The 20,617-nt window shown below is 45.3% G+C and overlaps 1 protein-coding gene across 4 annotated transcripts in view; it reads right to left on the reverse strand.

The window, feature by feature from the left end:
* The window catches only part of MRTFB (myocardin related transcription factor B), a 188,357-nt gene that overhangs the window by 30,560 nt on the left and 137,180 nt on the right, over positions 1–20,617 (reverse strand). For 3 of the 4 annotated variants that reach the window (XM_059415289.1, XM_059415285.1, XM_059415286.1), the window contains 4 exons: positions 10,594–10,728; positions 7,938–8,185; positions 3,369–3,501; positions 1,516–2,556 (listed from right to left, as the gene is read on the reverse strand). In XM_059415289.1, coding sequence (XP_059271272.1) covers positions 1,516–2,556; positions 3,369–3,501; positions 7,938–8,185; positions 10,594–10,728 — 1,557 coding nt within the window. The remainder of the gene's footprint in view (positions 1–1,515; positions 2,557–3,368; positions 3,502–7,937; positions 8,186–10,593; positions 10,729–20,617) is intronic. The other variant, XM_059415288.1, reaches the window with a different exon arrangement.

Here is a 20,617-nt window from a genome sequence, read left to right on the forward strand (position 1 = left end):
TTTTTTTTTTTTTTTTTTTTTTTTTTTTTTTTTTTTTTTTAAAGAGCTTAGATGTGGAATAACGGGTCATGTGGAGATCATATCTGAAGTGAAATAAAATATTTACAGATACAAACTTCATTTCATTAACACATAGACTTGAGCCTGAATTCTAAACCAGAGAGTGAAACACCAGACCAGTTATCTTCATGCTCTGATTGTTTCTTAAGTGGCTAAGATTTTCATTCAAAAATTTTGAGAAAAGAGAAAATGGAAATAGAAGCCTACAAGAGCTCTCCACATACTAGGTCAGCTGTTGCAGTAACTGAAGAAGCAGCAGGGAAATCTCTGGTGCCCACTGGACCCGAAATCCTGCTTTTGAGCTGCACGCTGTGCTCCCTCTGGGGGGCCGTCAGCCACACCCAGGGGCACACACAGGCCCAGAATAAAACACAATTCTTATTCTGAGAACATCAACTCCACTTGAAGATTTGGTTGGGGGAAAAAAAAAACTCAGAAGAGCTCTATTACAGAGTAGACCTTCAATTTCACAGACACTGGAAAGGTTAAACAGGGGAATTAGAGTTTTTGCACATGCCAAGGGCCTCGGGTCATGCTTCCTAACCCCAGGGGTACAGGACCAGTCTCTTCTGCCATTAAGAGACTCTGGGGCATCAAAGTTGAGGAGCACTGTCCCCATTCTGTTTACTTGTGGCCCACACATTTTGTTCAAACCTACCAAAACGCATCACATAAAAACAGCTTGAGGTCAGAACACGGGTTACACAGGCATAAAAGGAGGTTTCCTGCCTATGAGTGCCTTAGCACGTCTCTCAACCACATCCTCTCTCCTAGGTTTGCGGTCACATTCCCCTTAGAGGCCCAACAAGCCTTTGGCATTTTCGCCTCACTGGTGTCTTCCAAGAACTACATTTAGGAGGCAGAATATAGGAGTGGGCCTAACAGTGACAGCTCTAGTCAGAATTATCCAGCTCCGTTCTGGAGCAACTTGCCAAACCTCAGTTTCCCTATCTCAAAGTGGGTGTTACCACTCAGATCTCATGGGAGAAATGGAGCGTCTGGCTGGTTCAGTCGGAGGAGTGGAGGAGCGTGTGACTCCTGACCTTGGGGTCATGAGTTCGAGTCCCACGTTGGGCGTAGAGATTAGTTAGTTAAATAAACAAAAAGAATGATGAAGTGCTTGATGCTGTGTCCCGCACACAGAGTGCCCAGTGACACTAACTATTCTCATGACACTGTGACGAGTATTTAAAAATGCCTGCATGCGGGAGACTCTGTTAACTGAAGATAAAAGGTATGGAAAGTGGAAGAGCAGCTCTTGTTTGTTTTTTCCGTACAGAAACAATGCTAGCTATTCATGTTTTGCAATTCGATTCTATGAGGCCACCCCCTCCCCCACCCCCGCATTTCCTGGCACCCCGAAGCCTGGCGTGAAGGCATCTGGGAGAAAGCGTGAGGCGAGCTTCCGCTCTCGGCAGGCTGTAAGGCAAGGGAGTTAGAAGACACACTTCACACCTGGAGTCTGAGGCTGCCTACGGGGAGCTGCACTGAGGTGACACGGGAGCCCTGGATGGACAGCGGCAGCAGCAGCTGGGCGGTCTGTGTGGTCAGTAAAGCCTGAGGCGCAGCAACACTGGCAGGCGGCGGCTGTCCCTGCGAACTCACGTAAAACTGTGGGACGATGCTCGGCGGCTCCGCCTGGGCCACGGCGACCTCCTGCTTGATCACCACCGCCTTCTTGGCCACCAGGGCCTGGCCCGCCACCGAGAGGGGCTGGCCAATGGGCTGGCCGGCTCCGGGGCCCGGCTGCCTGGAGCCGGAGCAGTCGCTGAGCGAGGCCTCGTCCTTGACGGAGGAGCCAGCGCCGCCGACTTTCGGGTCTAACTTGGCCGCCGAGCTGGCTGCGGCGCCCGGCTGCGGTTCCAGCGGCGGCGGCTGCCGCTGCCCTCGCTTCTCCACCTCGAGCTGCATTTTCAGAACTTCCACGAGCTTCTGCTCTTGTTCCAGTTTCCTCTTGAGCTCCTCGATCTGCTTCTCCTTCTCCTGCAGCTTGCGGTCCTTCTCAGCCGCGTCCAGTTCCAGACTCGACAGCGTGCTGCTGGTGGGGCTCGGGCTGTCCTCGGGGCCCGTCACTCGCAGAGGGGACGAGCACAGGAACTGCGCCGGCGACATCATGGTCATGATCTCGGTGAAGGTGTCTGCCATGTTTGTGTCCTCGGTCCCGAGACTGGACTGTTCGGAGGGCGACGGGGAGATGGGCAGAGGGGAGCTGACGGTCTCCACATGGGCGGCGGTGCTGCTGCCGGCAGGGGGCAGTTCTGCCTTGAAGGAGGAGCCCGAGCTGGTCACGGGGTTGTGCAGTGTTGTGACGGGCAGTGCCACGGTGACTTCTGGGTTACTGGTGACGATGGCAGACGCGGGCACTGTCAGGACGCCGCCCGCGGTGACACTGCTGTTGTTCATTTCCTGGTAGGGTTTCAGGCGTTCAATGAGGTCCGGTTTGGTGCCCGACACTGGAAGACCCCTTAACTTCAGTTCTGTCTTCAGTTCCGACACCTGCAAGTACAAACAAGTCACACCTCTTCTCCTGGCCCTGCCACTTCGGACAAATCTACGGGACACTTTGATGAGAAAGGGGCCGATGTCTGTCAGCATCTATGACTGCACAGCAGCAAGCGGGAAGGTTTCTCTTCCTAACCCACAGACACACACAGCTACAGACCCCAAGTACTGCAAAGGCCAGTGATCCAGCAAGGATTTATGTCCAAGGATTGAAAACGGGAAATCATGATGATAACCATCACATTCACTGAGTAATGACCATGTGCCAGACACTGCTGGACGTGCTTTACTCTTCCAACTCCTCTTCATAGGACGTGTGGGTATTACTATTACAATTCCTCGTTCGCAGAGGAGACGGGGGCAGAGACAGGCTGACTCGCCTTGGTCCGCGCTACCACAGATAACCGAAGGCCAAGCTGGGGTGGAAACACATGCAGGCTGGCCTTGGAGATCAGATTCCGGACTGTTACATTTCTCCTGCTTCTCCCAAACTTGGAAACGAGCAGGGAAGAAAAAACCCTGCCACTGCAGTCAGAACTTGTCTGGTACCTGCACATGGTTTATGCTCAACGAATGAGAATCATTACTGGTCATTTTAACTCACTGAGCCACCCAGGCACCCCAATATTGGTCATTTTAAAAGAAACGTAATGGACATAAACAGAAAGTGCCTCTATAGAGATTATTTTATGTTGGTGAAGTTGAAGGTCTACTGAAAACTTACCTATACATACTAGAGAAATCTGGCAAATCATTTACCTTTCTGTGGTACCTATGGGTGCATAAACTCTCCTTGGACTTCTCACCTTTAAGTCATCCAAGCTAGGAGGCAGAGGTCCCGGCTTTCTCACAGGAGCAGATGTATTCTGTCTTGGAGGGTTAGGTGTGGTACTGTTCAGAGCGGGATTCCCACTGTTGTTATTTTTGTCGTTAAGTGGCCTTCAAAAGAACGAGAAAATGAGAGAGTTTATAATAAAATAATTTCTGAATTTGACATTGCTTCTACTAACAATGTGTTAGCTTGTGAAGAGAAAAATGCCATAGTCATGGGTTGGAAGACTCAATACTCTGAAGACAGACATCAAATTAGATTGCAGTGAAAATCCCTGTCAATTTTGTTTGCTTGTTTGCTTGCTTGGTAGAAACTTAGAAGGTGATTCTCAGCTTTATATGGAAATACAAAGGACCAAGAAAGGCCACGGCATCCCTGAAGAAAAGCCAAGTCGGAAGAGTCATACCACCAGATATCAAAATTCATTACAAAGCCAGTTATTACGATGGTGTGGTGCTAGGGGCAGAACAAATGGAAGAGAAGAGAGAATCCAGAAACAGACCTTCACATATACAGCCTCTTGAGTTATCACTAAGACAGCACTGTAGTGCAGTAGGAAAAGGGTGGTCCTTAACAATAAATAGTGCTGATCCACACTGGCTATTCACATAGAACCAATGGGAAAATCTTGAACAAGCATACCACAAGAAAGGATACCCAAGTGGTCAATAAATGTGTGGACAGGGCTTAGCCTCAATGGACAGGAGGACAATCAAGAAAAGCACAACAGAACAGCACTGCATGGCCAGCACAAGTGCTGTATGATGACTCAGACTGTGGGTACCGAGGACCCAGAACGTCCCGAACTCTCAGCCGTGGCAGGTGGAAGTGTGAACTGGAAGGACCACTCTGGAGAACTGTTTTATGCTATTTGCTAAAGAAAAACCTGCACCCCTCTTTTGACCCAGGGGCATTCCTAGAAGGACACCTGACAAGATAGACATGTGTGAACCATTTATGGCGTCATTCACACCAGCCCCAACCGGACACGACCCAACTGTCCACCAAGAGGACGGTTAAGTGGCTCGATTATAAAACACTAGACAGAGTAAAAATTAACTGCTGCTTTCTGTGCCAGGAAAGATGCAGCTCACAAACATAGTATTGAGCAAAAGCAGCTAAACAATGTGTACTGTAAGATGACATTTATGCAATGGTTCAAAAACAGGCGAACTAGTCTATGGGACACAAGTCAGGTAGTCACTGAGAGGGGACGCAAGGACTCCCTCCTGGGGGTACTGGGGATGTTCTGTTTCTTGATTTAGGGATCTGCCTGGCATCGATTTTCAGTTATGATGTATGGGCCTCTCCACAACCTATACTTCATTTAAAAAGGTTATTAAAGAAATGTTGGTGCATCTGTTGTACTTTTGTCCTCCGTTTCCTAAACTCCTTTCCATATCGAAGCCAGGTCCTCATCTAACTTCTTCCCTGTAGGCTACTCTTGACAACAACAGCATTTCTCTTCTGGCTGGTTGCTATCCATTCGAGAAAGGTCCACGTGATGCTTGATACTGAAGAGCCAATTTCACTACAGCCCCAAGTTTTACTGTTATATGAACCTTGGTGCTGAAGCAAGGAGACTCTGAATTCCTTATTCTGAACGAGGATGAGGTCCCCAGTTAGAGCAGCTTTGTCAAGAGAGTTTTAGGAAGATTGTGTTTGAAGCCATTTCTGGCCCTGTCAACAGCTAACTCTTGACATAAAATCTGCCTAAATTTCGTGGCAGTTAAATATTTTAAGTATTTAAGTTTTTTGAAGTTTGGATGGAATGACAAATGTTTTATGTATCATTTTCTTCCTTTCTAAACATTCAGTTTTAAAATCTTTTATTAGAATTATGAAAACTTTTAACGTAAATCAGAATTTCTCAACCCTATTTTCATTACTTTCCCTGCAAGGAGCTTTTTTAGATTTCGTTTTTCCTAATCAACCTCCCAGTGAAATTTTAATACCACAGGGGTACTGCATAATTACCTATGTACTGTGTATCTGGGCTTTCTTAACTAAAAAGTGCAAAATTCCTCCTAACCAGCTTTTGCTCTCATGTGAATATTATCTCCTTGAGAAGGCACCATGTAAATGTGCCTTTTGATGTGCCATCAAAATACCTGTTGATTCTATTTTGTGCTGTCTTTTTTGTTGAGACTGTCTAATACCCTACTTGTTACTAGGATTAACAATTCAATGTTTACTCTGACCTTTGAAAGAGAAAGAAAAGGTGATGTGTTGGGGGGCGGGGACCTTGCGGAATGTGAGGACAGTGTAGATGAGAAACCCAAAGTCCAGACACATGAAGGGACCTTCTAGGACCCTCCGTCAGTGTGTGGCTCTGCTGGGATCACAGCCCTGTCTCCCAGGGCTCCTGATCTTCCCAAGGCACCAGCAGTGTGTGTCATCAGATAAAACCCCACTGTATGGGTGCTATAAGACTTCCACATTGCTCTCTGTGCTGGAATTCCGGGGAAAACAAACACTGTGATAAAAACAACGTTTCCACATCCAGGACGTGGAAATTACACAGAAGTGATGCTCGGTGAACAAATGTGGAACGATAAGGGATCTTTCCTCTTTGTTCTTTTGGGGGATGCCTTCCTTAGGTAGGTGGCTTGGCGGCTGCGGGGACGGGAGTGTTGACGAAGGAGACGGGAACTACAGCCTTCATGGGAAGGCAAGGAACCGAGAGAGACCAGGTCCTTGACACCCTCAGATGTACTCTTTCCATCCACAGACCGGCCCCACACAATTTCTTTTGTTACAGAAAAGACTACTTCATAGATCCTACGCAAAACAATCCCTTCATGGGATTTTCAGTTTAACAGGTTTCCTTGCCTGGGAGTAGGGATCAGACATTCCAGCTCTTCCTGGAGTTACTAGGAGGAGGAGGGTGATGTCACGTGCTGAGCACGCAGCTCGGTGCATCTTAAGGAGCACCGAGATGGGAGCCAGGGTTCGCGTTCGCATCCCCGCTGCCTGCTGCCAGAGGAGGGCGGCGGCAGGGGAGGGCGCCTCCCTGGGCCTGGACTGAGCTGTAAGGCAGCGGCCGTTTGCTTCTGATACTCTTCCAATTCTCTTTGGTCTTCCCTGGTTTCCTTCCAATGTCAACATCTCACTCAGGCCTGTTTGCTCTTAAAGTACTAACATGCTACACAAACTCCTTCTCTCTTCATCTTTTAGATTTAAGTACTTTACAGTAAGGTCTGAATGACTAATAGGTCTAATCTTCCTCGAGATATCAGGATCTTCAAAGAAAAAAGTAAACTGATAATCATTAGCATATGAGGAGATGGTTCCTAACAGAGAAGCTTTTGAGTGGGTCTTACTCCTTTCCTACTCCTAGAAGATAGGGCTCCCAGTGGAGGAATGCTTGGCATACGTGTAGAAGACAGGACTCAAGTTTCTACAGATCATACACTGAGAGGCTTGATCACCGAAAACATTTTTTCTTCTAATGAAATTCTGCATCTTTTTTAAAGTTTCTTTTTGAGTTGAATGTAACTATCCTTTTCTCCTGAAAACTGAGGGAAACGAAAGATAAGGTCTTTGCATTTTTATCTATGTTTCCCAGCAAATGCATACTGAGGATGGCTATCCAGAAATTTCTATCAGTGCACAGCTCAAGTTTGCAGTCGATGTCCTGCTACGGACGCAGTCTCGGAAGCTGGGGGAGCTCGCTTCCTTCCCTCCCTCCCAATGGGCTCAGACTAGAAACGTGTTCCTCCTCCACAGTCGTTGGTCACCAAGACCTTCAGTCGTGGTTGAAACATCCCTCACCTGTTCCTTCCTTCCTGTTATCAATGCCCTTGCATCTTCTCACATCTACTCTGTTGTGAAGTTTCTGTTTTTCCTATTTCCAGATTCCCCTCCGGGACCAGCATCAAACCGCTCTTCCTCGCACTTTGATTCCACCGTGACAGCCTTCTGAATCACCTACCACATCCAGACTCAAGGCTGCCCGGCTGCGAGCTCCTCCAGACAGCGGCTCAACTCAGTTTTGTCTTCTACTTTTCTTAAAAAAGCAAATCACATTCTTTATTCGGGCTCTTTTTCTCATCAGCCAGTAACCAGACATCACCCACTCCTTCCTCTGTTCCTGCACTAAGATCGTCCCCCTTGGCTTGAAAGGGCCCTTCCCTGGCTTCAGGCCCTTTCCCATGTAAGTACCCCACCTTTCTCATAAAGCTTTCTCAACCACTCCAGCCCCTACACTCATCTTTTTTTTTTTTTTTTTAACTGTTCACAACAGGTCATACACTTGTGTGCTTTGCTCACGGCATCTACTACTACTTGGGTGAGTAACAGGCAAAAGCTTCCCGGGTGGGTCATGGTGGGAGTCCCCTCTAAATCGCAAGGTGGGGAAGGGCTTTCAGGGACAGAAAAATTCATTACAAAGCCAGTTATTACGATGGTGTGGTGCTAGGGGCAGAGACTGGCCTGGCCTGCCGGCCGCTCTCCCAGGGACCAGGGCACGACGGGGAAGCCCGGGCAGCAGAAGGCCCTGGGCGGAGGACGGCCCCCCGCAGCCCCGCAGCCCCGTGCGTACTTGAGCGGCGCCGGCAGAATGGTCTGGTAGTTGTAGTGCTGCTGCTGCTGGCTCAGGATCTGCAGCTGCAGGAAGAGCTGCTGCTGCTGGAGCAGGCGCGCGTAGTTGGAGTCCATCTGCGGCTCGCTCTTCTCGCCCTTCTGGTCGGGCGGGATGTACTGGTGGTACTTCAGCTTCTTCACCCGCGGCTTGGGGTCCTTGCACTTCTTGCTGCGGTGCTTGTCGTTGGGGTTCTTGGGATGGCTTTGCTGGTTTCAGGAGAAAGAGAAGAACGTTTTAGGAGAAGCCACCACCGTGTGCCTGAGGGACTCGGGAGCAAGCGGCAGAGGGCCCTGGACACCGGGGCCACCGAGTGACCAAGTGCGCCTCCAGGGCAAGGAAAATGTGGGGACACCTCCTCTGACCAAGAAATCTGGCTCCTAAGGACTCACTTCCTCCTGCTGCCTTGTTCCCTTAGAGTAAGGGAAGGCTACGCAGCTCAGCCTTATCCATTCAAGTTCAGCCAACAGTCACTGCGGTGTCTCATGCGGACACACTCGGAAGGGCTCACGCAAAGGACTCCTAGTTAGAACAGCTGCGCGCTCGAGCAACAAATGGGAGAAGACGAGCGATCCGTCACTGTAACTGTGGACTATTTTATGGTCATTAAAATATTCTCGAGTCATTCTTGAGCGGATCTGTACAAACAGAAAAAATGCTTCTAAGGGAACAGAGCAGACAATGAAGTTATGTATTTCTTTTAATTTTTGAAGAGGAGACTGCAGGGGCCAAGGCAGAGAGAGAATCTTAAGCAGCTCCATGCCCAATGTGGAGCCCCAAGCGGGGCTCAATCTTATGACCCTGAGGTCATGACCTGAGCCCAAATCGAGAGTTTGACACTTAACTGACTGAGCCACCCAGGTGCCCGTCAAGTTACGTATTTTTAAGGAAAATACACCCAAATACTGCAATCTCACAGTATTAGTCACTTCCCTGTCATCTGCTTATTGTGCTATCAATAACCGAATTTATTCCTGGTCTTTTCAAAGTGATGACAACAACGGATGCGGTCTGGGAACCCGAGGTGGCACGCTGTTATGTAATGATGAAACCACTGACCTGGCTAATCAGGAAGGCACCTGCGGGAAAAGGGAGGGGACAGGCACACAGTAACCAGTAGGCCTCGGACTAAATCTGCCGTTACCTAGTCACTTACCTAGTCACTGGCATGTTCTCCCACGAAGTGACGGTGGGGAACAACAGCTTTCCTCTCAGAATGTACCTCCCCCCCCGCCCCCGCCGAACTGTGTGTGATCTGTTTCTTGTGTGTACCTGTCTCTTCCTCTCCTAGCACAGTCCCGGGACCCCCAACCAAGCCTCTGAACCTCACCTTCTTCAACAATGCCTCCGGCCCCAAAGTCAAAGCCCTCCCTACAGACACACCAGTGAAGAGGAGAGACCCAGAGAACAGGAGAGGCTGAGAACTCCACACCCACAGGGATGGATGGGTCGGCATCCAAACGCTCTCTGTGCCGTCTGTGGCATACGCTTGGGAATGTGGGCCAGGGAGGAGAGCTGATGTTATTAGCTCAGCTGCCACGTGCCACACTCGGGAATTTCTGGCTTCAGTACTAAGTGATGGAAGATGGTGAGATACACTGACTTGTGCCCTGGGGCCACAAACGCTGGGCTGCACGGACACAGAGAGGCTGGAGCAGAGAGCCGTCTCTGCAGGAGGGCCGAGGACCACGACCGTGCCAGAGTGGATGGAAGCAAGGAATCTGGGGAGGCAGAAAGAAGGCCTGGCTGCCCGTGGGGAGCCTGGATCCTTCCGAGCCTCGTTCCTTTTTCCGGCCTCCCTTCTGGAAGGTGCCGGGAGGGTTGGCTAGCTCTCCACAGTCCTTTTTGCGTTCTAAACGTTTGACATCAGTGTTCTGCTATGTTTGGCAAAGCCACATCTGAAATGATGACACTATTCTCTATCACCGTCCCTCCGCCCCCATCCGGCAGTTCTAAATACACTTTCAAAAGTATACTACTATATATTAAGAATTTTGATCTTCCGTGGGCCTTGTTCTAGCTGGATTATTTGCGCCCAGTCAAATGTAGGGAATGGTGCCACCAATCTGCATTTTATCTAGAGAACAAACCTGGCTTCGACAGGCCAAATCTGCTAAATCAAAAAACGCAGCCGCTTTTCTAAAGCCTTTAACCTGTCATGTAATACATCTGGACTAGCGCGGACACTGACCTTGTGTATACAGTCTGAAATGACGTTCCCATTAAAGACATCTGTTTGTGAGGCTCCCGACTCCCCAGCACTGCGCTAAGCGGCTCGATCTTACTCCACTCCCAGGGTTTCCTTCATTCTGGCAGCCTGGATGGTGGCAGAACTGGGAACTGCTGATAAAAATGTACCCTAAAGCCTTTCTGCAGGACTCTGGGAGTTTCAGGGAGACCGAATGTTTTGCGGTTCTTCTGTGACTACAGAACAATAGGGCATTTGTGAAAGGTGGTGGTTTCCAAGACCGAGGCGTGATCGAGCAAGTCTGCCTGTGATTTTGTTTTCAAGGCTTCAGACTGAAAGCCAGGCTGGTCAACGCAGACATGTGCCTTTGTGTTCCCTCAAACAAGCCGCCAGTAAAGGCCTCGAACCAGTGTGTGTGCAGGGACCCACCTTTACTAGCGCCGGCCCAGGCTTTGCTGAGGACACAGTATTCGTGGGGACGACAGGTGCGGTGGACCTGGTGGGGGGCTGATCCACAGGAGGAGTTTTCAAGAATTCAGGAACTGCAGGGGACACTGAAGTAAACTGGTGGAAAAGCCAGAAAGCGAACAAGTATGTGAACTCAATGACATAAAATTAGAAAAACCAGAATTAGAAGGGAATGACCTCATTTTTTTTTTTTTTTAAGTCCACCGGAAAACAAAAGAAAAATATACTATTATGTCTGAGACCCAGATGGTGGAGCCCCATGCTTCACCTCCACAGAGCCAGCTAGCCAGTCTTCGTCCCAATAGCAATGAAAGGCTAAAGCTAAATGAGGTTCGACTGACTCCACCCTGGTTGTGTTTTCTCAGAAATATGGTCAGAACCGCCCTGTTTTGGCAGAAGGGAAGTCCAAGACTCTTGTAAAAATGATCAGAACAATACAGGACACTTCTGAGGTTCCCTTGCTGTCCAGAGTGGAGTAATAATGCTGGTGAGTTCCCGTGTGGTCTTTAGACGTGGTCACAGGCTCTCCCCAACACTGTTAGCATATCCTGGACCCAGGGCCTGGAGCACTTGCTAAGAAAGCCCCCGTTCCCGGACGCCCACTCCACATATGGGTCCTTAACTCTGCTTTCCACTTTGTGTCCCCGTGTCCAAGCCTGACGAGCCCATCCCTCCACCATCCCCGCCCTCATTTCCCGCAACGGGAGGGCACCTGCCAAATGCTTCTGTAACAGCGGCTTGACTGGCTGATGGCGCACCCTCACACCTAAAGCAAGAAGCTAATTTGTTCCCGAGGCCAAATGAGCAACCCCTACACCTCATTGTGGAGTCCCGTGTTAACAAAGGAAGCTCCTGCGGAAGGCCTTGATAGATTTTATCAACAACCCAACAGCCCATCTACGCTAACAGTCTACTTTAACAAATCCGCTCAGTGTCGCACAGTAATTAGAACATGGACTTCACTATTACCAGCCTTGTCTTAAGGAAAAATGTCTCCCTTTATCACTTCCACTGCCCCCCCCACAACTCTCAAATTCATTACGAGAATCAAAGTCAGTTCCTTTGCTGATGTATTTGGGTTTAAGAATAGCACACTGTATTTTTCCTCCTTAAAATAAATGACCTGAGAACTCAGAGGCTTTTCAGCAGCAAGAAATATGAAGCTTGGCACATACTAGTTACTCAATAAATATTTGTGTAATGGGTGAATGGAAATTCCTTGTGGCTTTACTCATGCGGGGTGAGACGCTCAAGGCCAGCTGGGGCTCTGAGTATGTGTGTGGGTGTGCGATGAACTCTGCTTGCCCATGTGGCTCTCTCCCCGAGCTCGCTTTCCCTTTCTGCCACTGATTTCAGCTTTTAAGTAATTATAATGAACAGTGTTGGCTTTTTAAAGATGGCTCCACGGTAGCCCCCTCCACCACGGTTTATGATATTTTCAGTGGCCCGTGGGCATCTGAGGCCCGGAAGCAGACGACCCTCCTCGGACATACGGTCACAAGGTCAACAGCAGCCTGAGGTTGCGTCACATGCCTACCTCATTCACCTCACTTCATCTCATCACGTAGGCACGTATCCTTTCCAACATCACCACGAGACAAAGGAGGGCGAGTATAGGACGGTTAAGATATTTTGAGAGTAAAAGACCACATTCACGTAACTTTTATTATACTATATATTGTTAGAACTGCCCTATTTTATTATTATAGTTGTTGATCTCTTACTGTGCCTGATTTATAATGAGAACTTTATGTCAGTACATACAGGAAAAAACAGTATACACAGTGTTGGGTACTATCTGTGGTTTCCAGTATCCCCTGTGGATAACGGGAGACTACTGTACTCAATTTCATTCAAATAGATGTGAAAGAAAGGGCCTTATCTGAGACTCTTGACACCTGTGTTTCACGCTGATCTCTGCCCCCAAAAGGCCCTGAGCCAGCTGCCGCCTCAGTGAACCTCTGACATGAAAAGGACAGTCAAGGCCGGCTAATCAGTGCTTTTAAAGGATGTGGTTTTAGTTGTTTCCCTTTCACTTTGCACAGTTTTTGGAAGTGAGGATATTTATCTCCGGGTCAATTTTCATACAGGGAAAAACATTCCTTGGCTGTGATATAATTGGCATATGAAGAAGAAATTGCATATTTGAATATATATATTTGCATATATGATAAATATATGTATTACTTGTGTGTGTGTATTTCTTGTAGATAAGTTCTTTAAACCTGGCAAGCTATTTTACCAGTCCAGCCCCACAGACTAATATGATGGCAATGATGCATTTGAGAGCAGTCAGTGTTAAAAATCTGAAAAATAATCCAGAAGCATGGATGTGGTATCCATTATAATATGTATGAAAATGAGTGTCCTTGAGTTCTAGACATTTCCCAGTGAACTTCAGCCTTGACTACTGATACCCTCATCTTATTAGCTCTTGTGGTATTTCAGTGTGACTTTGCTACTCAGAAAACCACAGACCCCGGTGAAACACGAGAATAAGCTAGCTGAGATACAGTGATTATTAGTATTCCCTACTCTGAAGATAAATTCTGGTTAAAAAGGGAGAAATGTCTAAACTCTTCTTTACATTCTGCCGGTCTCTTTCATTTGCTTTAGAAATGACCCCTCAAACAATCTTACATTCTATCTTGATGTTACTAGGATCCTGGTGGCTAGGGTTAAAAAAAAAAAAAAAAAAACACCTAAAGAGCAGTACTTCTGAAATGCCAGCATTCCAAAAAGGTTGAAAAGAATATCCAAGCCATAAAGAATACTACACTTATTTTGTTCCACAGTCAAGTGAGCAATACGTTAAAATCTTAAAAGAATGCCTTGAGTGTTTAAATTTCCACTGAGACCTACGTTCACCTTTTGTACTTTCAAAATTTAATCTCAAAATGATTCAGAATCTTTTCTCCAAGAAAACAAAAAAGCTGCAAACTTTGCTTGGTTTTATTGGATCTGACTGCTGTTCCCGACCTACAGGTCTCATAACTTCCAATTCTTCAACTGTCATCACGACACTGTGACAAGAAATGTCAGAAAAGCATTGCTGTCTAATATTTAGACATGAATATTTAGGCTTTAAAATAAAACTGAAAAAGAAAAACTGAAAAAAAAAAAAGGAAAAAGAAAGCACTTTGAACCTTGAAGACTGACTTTTCTAAAAAAATGCTATGGGGAAGTTCTGCTACAAAGAAAAATGTAAGTCAGAATAAACGTTTAAGCTGATTAAAATTTTATAACATATCAGTTGTCTATACTGGTTCCTTCTATAAAGATGATACACTTGTCAAGGACCAATCACTGTTCTCTGCTAAGTTCCTTTTTTATTAGATTTCTTTATGCGATCTAGAGGAGCAGAAATTAGATATTTAAAAACAAAGCTTTTTTTGTACTGGAGATTTTAAATCCAAAATAAATGTGTTTTTAATTTAGGATGCAGCAGAGATCTTAATTAAGATGGGAATATGCAAATAGGAAATGGAAAATGCAATTATTCTTTAAATATTGTTTCCATATTCCGATCCCCAGACAAATAAAATGAATACTAGTACAAATGAGTTGAATACAAATCGAAAACACATGCTTTGTATATTTAATGGATGGATCTCCTATGTAAATTCTAGTTTTGTTACAATCTATCACCTAGCACTGACCACTCTGTTTATGGAGCGCACAGCTGAACGGTTTAGGCATCTCATTTTTAGTACAAGCAGTTGAACATTAATCTTCTGGCACAACATCTGGTGGACACTGAGCTGGTACTGATGAGCTGATTAGTAGTGAGGATGTGCATGTATCCTGCATTGAAAAAATCTATTATTTAAAAAAACTGTGGTAAAATATATTTAAGATGAAAGTTACCGTTCAGACCACTTCAGAGTGTATAGTTCTGTGGCATTACACGTATTCCTCCGGTTCTGTGACTGTCACCAACACCCGTCTCCGGACCGTTTTCATCTTCCGAAACTGAGACTCTCGAATCCATTAAACAATGATTCCCCATCCTGGCCTCCCACCAGCCCCTGCAACCACCCTGTACTCTCTGTCCGAGTCTGACTAGTCTGTGTAGCTCGTAATAGTGGAATCACAGTTCTTCCTTCTGTTTCTGGCACATTTCACTTACTGTAATGTCCTCACGGTGCACCCAAATTGTCATGTGGGTCAGAATCTCCTCCTTTTTTAAGGCTGACTGATATTCTATCACACAGATATACTACATTTTGTTTAGCCTTCATTTGTCAGTGGACACGAGGGCTGCCTCGAGCTCTGGCTGTCATGCGTAATGCTGCCCTGAACACGACTGTACAGACCCCAGCTCCGGTCCCTGCTATCAACGCTTGGAGCCATACACCCACAACAGGACTTCCTGGATCACACGGTAATTCCAGATTTAGCTTTCTGGGAGAAGTACCACACTGCTCTCTATAGTGGTTGTACCATCTCACAATCCTACCAAGAGGGTAGAAGGATTCCAATTTCTTCATGTCCTTATCAATGCTTGTTAATTTTGTTCTTTGGATAGTTGCGATTCTAATGGTGTGAGGTGGTATCTTAATGTGGTGTGGATTTGCATTTCTCTAGTGATTCATGCTGTTAAGCATCTTTTCATGTGGTTACTACCCATTTGTTTGTTCATTCTTTCTTAATTTTTTTAAGGGGGGAGGGGCAGAGGGAGAGACAGAATCTTAAGCAGGCTCCACACTCGGCATGAAGGCCAATGCTGGCCTCCATCTCACAACCCTAACTTGAGCCAAAATCAAGAATCAGTTGCTTAATTGACTGAGCCACACAGGCGCCCCTTGTTTATCTTTTATCTTTCTTTTTAAAAGATTTTTATTTGAGAGAGAGACAAGGAGAATGAGCTTGAGTGTAGGGGAGAGGCAGAGGCAGAGGCAGAAGCCGACTCACCACTTAGCAAGGAGCCTGGTGTGGGACTTGATTCCAGGACCCCAGGCCATGACCTGAGCCAAAGGCAGATGCTTAACCAACTGAGCCAGCCGGGTGCTCCTATGTCCTTTCGAGAAATGTCTATTCTAGTCCTTTACCCATTTTTAAATCAGGTTAGTTATTTTTCTGTTGAGTTGGGGGAGTTCTGTATATATTCTAGGCATTAACCCCTTATCAGATTGGTGATTTGCAGATATTTTCTCCCATTCCATTGGCTGCTTTTCACTCTGTTGACAGTGCCCTTTGATACACAGAAGTTTTCCATTTTGATAAAGCCCAAGTATTTTTTTCTTTTGTTGCGTTGGTGTCATATCAAAGAAGTCATCACCAAATTCAGTGTCATAAAGCTTTCCCTGGTGTCTTCTTCTAGGAGTTTTATAGTTTCAGTTCTTATGATTACGTCTCAGTCAAAGTGATTCTTAGGGGCCAGAATACGGATGCAAAGTAAATATTAGAATCACTACTATTCATTTTTGGTAACTGACTTCTGGTACGTGCATAGACTGTATAGTTGAGTAAATAATGTTATGTATGCATTTGTTAAAGAGTGCAAATAGCAGTTGCCACGATGAGTCGTAAGAGGATGACAGGATGCTGGGCTGGAACAGGGTCTTAGGAAGAATCTCAAAACTGCTGGCTTAACAAGAACAAAGTCCTTGGTTCAAACCCTGGGCGGGCCAGACAGATGGTCTCTTGATGACATCTGTCCCTGGGAACACACGTCAAGTAAGTAGCTCAGTGCTAGGCCCAAAGGAGTGCTTGGCACATGCTGACCAGTATTTTTTATCCCTCATCTCATTTGTAGTCAATAAACCTTGATTTGTTCATAAATAAACAGGAATGCCCTCTTCTGTCAAATATACACTTTAGGCACTTTCCTACTGGTCATGGGAGAAGGGAATTAGGAACTAGGATGGAATCAGCATTAACCTTGGGGTTAATGCTGGAAACCAGCTCAAAATTAAAACATTACCAGCGATAGCATCTCTTCGTATATAAGTAACAGGAAGCTAGTTTGAAAGGGTAACAGGAGAAATTAGAGCCATATCTTGGATGGCCTAATTTAGTCCTTTATTGATAAGCATTTGAGATAAAACATAGTCTAACACTAATGATGTAATACACGTGTACATGGCTTACCTGACCTTGCTCATCCTCTTTGTTCGCTTAACCCAAGGTTTCTACATTATTTGGAAAAGGTCGTCTACCGGGAGGTTACTAGATACAATGGGAAAAAAGTACCCCAAGTTCCCCTAAGCTCGTCTTCACATACTTCATTTACACTGAGTAACTGACCCACAAGGTTTCCTATCAGCACTATTTCCAATTTGGCACAGGGATCATCCCTATAGCACAGACTGTGAAAATGAACACAGATCCTATCAGGTCACACTTACAGGTAAAGCATGTGGGGGCTTAACATAAATGATTAATTAAATGGCTTCAGAAACCGCATAGAGAAAAAAGTCTTTGGATTAAAAGCACCAGTGAAACAGTTCCTGGTGCCCACATGTGGCAGGCTGTTGGTAATTTTTAGCAGCTTTCCATTGTTCAAGAATTGCTTAGGCATAAAATAAACTGAGCTCCAATAGGTGATGTGTGTTCCATTAATGTTCTGGCAAATTCCTTTCCAGCTGTACTTTGATCAGAATTGAAAAGAAGAGAGAAAAGTCCAAGGAAAGGCAGTGTTAGTCTCTTACAGACCACACAGAAATACATATTTCAAAGAAGAACTTTTTTGGGGGGGGCGGTTAAAATGTACATTTTGAAGGAAGAACCTGGTAGTGTATTATACTGTCCACAGTGTGAAATCATTAGCATTTTAGCATCAGGATTGAAAGAACCTGGAAAATCATTCTTTACCTAGATATTATGTGTTAATTCTTTTTTGGGGGTAGGGAATATATCTTTTATTTGAATATTTTCCTATAGGACTCAATCCTCTGGTGTTTATCTGTGTGTTCTGAAAAAGAATTCAGGACACAATATGTCACAACACATTTTGGAATAAAGCCAGCCAGAAAGGTATCTTGAGCCTAATTTTCTCTTAAGTAATTATCTGTATATATAACTTTTATTTTTTATTTTGTAAAGATTCCATTTATGTGTCAGAGACAGAGGAGAGAGAGTGAACACGTGTAGAGGGAGGAGCAGAGGCAAAGGGAGAAGCCGGCTCCCTGCTGAGCAAGGAGCCCAAGGTAGGACTTGATCTCAGGATCCAATTTTAACCTGAGCCCAAGGCAGACACTTAACCATCTGAGCCACCCAGTCGTCCCTGTAAATGTAACTTTTAAAAACCAAAAAGAAGGGCATCTGGGTGGCTCAGTGGGTTAAGCCGCTGCCTTCGGCTCAGGTCATGATCTCAGGGTCCTGGGATCGAGTCCTGCATCGGGCTCTGTGCTCAGCAGGGAGCCTGCTTCTCTCTCTCTCTCTCTGCCTGTCTCTCTGCCTACTTGTGATCTCTCTGTCTGTCAAATAAATAAATAAAAGCTTAAAAAAAGAAAAAGAAAAACCAAAAGAAATTCCCTGCACTGGCCCTGAACTTTATATTAGGCCACATATTAAAAAAAAAAAAATTGAATAGGGATGTTAGAAAAATGTGTATAAGCCATTGAATTAAACTAAACGGGCAGCACGAAATAATGATGAATTAGCATATGAAAAACCTCAGTTCAGGCAAACAAGAAACAAAGGGAAATCTGTGACAGAGTTATTCCAGGTGTGATCTGTGGACCTCTGATTCCGTTTATATGAAATATCGGATTTGATGCTATCCCACAACTTTTTTTTTTTAAAGTAATGTCTGCACCCCACATGGGGCTCAAACTGTCAACCTGAGATCAAGAGTCGCAGGCTGTGTGGCTGAGCCAGTCAGGCGCCCGGCTGCCCTACTATTGCATTGTTATTTCGCAAGATTAGCCCACAATGAGTTGGAAATTAAACAAACGACTTAAAAAGCAAACACATACTAGTCTTTCGCTACAGGCAATTTGAGGACCACTAGACTACAGTAACTAAATTCACCATTAAGCTCTCATAGTGAATTTCATTTTTAAGAGGGAAAAATTAATCTTACCAAGACGCGGTGAGGTGGTGAGAGTGGCACAGCTCTGTGACTCTGCGAAGAGCCACTGAATGAGACATTTCAAAAGGGCGAATTTTTGCAGTGCCATTTTTTTTTAAACAGAAATAGAAAAATCCACCCTAATACTCTCCAGGGACTCCCAAGTAGCCAAAAACAGTCTTGAAAAAGAACGGAGTTGGAGGTCTCACCCTTCCTGATTTCAACATTTACTACAAGGTGACAGTAATCAAAACAGTGTAGTCCTGGCATAAAGAGAAACACATAAGCCAATGCAACAGAATTCAGAGTTCTTAGATTACCGTGTATATGGTCAGTGGCCTTCAACACAAGTGCCCAGGGGGAAAGGACAATCTTGTCAATAAATGATGCTGGGAGAATTGGGTATCACATACAAAAGAATGAAGATGGAACCTTCTCTTACACCATAGACAAAAGTTAACATGGATTAAAAGACCTAAATGTAAGACCCAAGACTATAAAAATCCTAGAAGAAAACATAGAGAAAAAGCTCCATGACACTGGATTTGGCCATAATTTCTTTTCTTTACTTTTTTTTTTTTTTTAAAGATTTTATTTATTTGAGAGACAGACCACAACTGGCAGAGAGGCAGGCAGAAAGAGGAAGGGAAGCAGGCTCCCTGCTGGATCCGAGGAGCCCGGGATCATGACCCAAGCTGAAGGCAGAGGCTTTAACCCACTGAGCCACCCAGGTGCCCCTGGCCATAATTTCTTAGAAGAATACCTAACGCACAGGTAACAAACCCACAAATAGACGAATGCCACTGTATCAAACTTAAAAACTTAGGTGCCTCAAAGGACACTATCAGTAGAGCAAAAAGGCAACGCAAAGAAAGGGACAAAATATTCGCTCATCATGTATCTGAAAAGGGGTTAATACCCAGAATATACAAATAACTTCTGCAGTGTAATAGCAGAAAAACAAACACTTTGATTAAAGATGGGCAAAGGACTCAAATAGATTTATCTCCAGAGATGATATACAAATGGCCAACAAACATATGAAAAGATGCTTAACAGCACTAATCATGAGAGAAAGGCCAATCAAAATCACAATGAGAGGGACACCTGGGGGGCCCAGTCCTTAAGGGTCTGCCTTCCACTCAGGTCATGATCTCAGGGTCCTGGGATCGAGAGCCCCGCATCAGGCTCCCTGCTCGGCAGGAAGCCTGCTTCTCCCTCTCTTACTCCTTGTGCTTGTGTTCCCTCTCTCACTGTGTCTCTGTCAAATAAATAAATACAATCTTAAACAAACAAACAAACCCACAATGAGATATCATCTCATACTACCAGAATGGATGCTATTCAAAGGAACATAAATTAGTAAGTGTCCGTGAGGATGTGGTGACACTGAAACCCTTGCATACTGTTGGTGGGAGTGTGAAATTCTCCATACTACAGAGAACAGTATGGAGCTTCCTTCATAAGTTAAAAATAGAATCCCCAGATGATCCATCAATCCCACTTCTGGGTATATGACCCAAAGAACTGAAAGCAGGATCTCGAAGAGGTATTTCCAAGCCCATGCACCTAGCACCATTCTTCACAATAGCCAAGACATGGAAGCAATGCAGGACCCACTGACAAGTAGATAAACAAAATACGGTATATCCAAATAATAGAATATTATCCAGCCTTAAAAATGAAGGAGATCCTGTCACAACCTACAACATGAACGAACCATGAAGACTTGTTAAGTGCATAAGCCAGTCACAGAAAGGCAAATATTGTATGATTCTGTTTATATGAAATATCTGAAGTAGTCAAATTCATATGTATGTATGTATATACGTATCTATTTAAATGCCAGGGTAGGTAACACTCAATATTAGTTTCAGGGGTACAATACAGTGATCCGGCAATTCTGTACTTGACTCCGTGCTCATGGTGGTAAGTGTTCCCTTTAATCCCCAGCACCTAGTTCACCCA

Source organism: Mustela nigripes, chromosome 11, assembly GCF_022355385.1.
Source record: "Mustela nigripes isolate SB6536 chromosome 11, MUSNIG.SB6536, whole genome shotgun sequence".
NCBI classification, from domain to species: Eukaryota; Metazoa; Chordata; class Mammalia; order Carnivora; family Mustelidae; genus Mustela; species Mustela nigripes.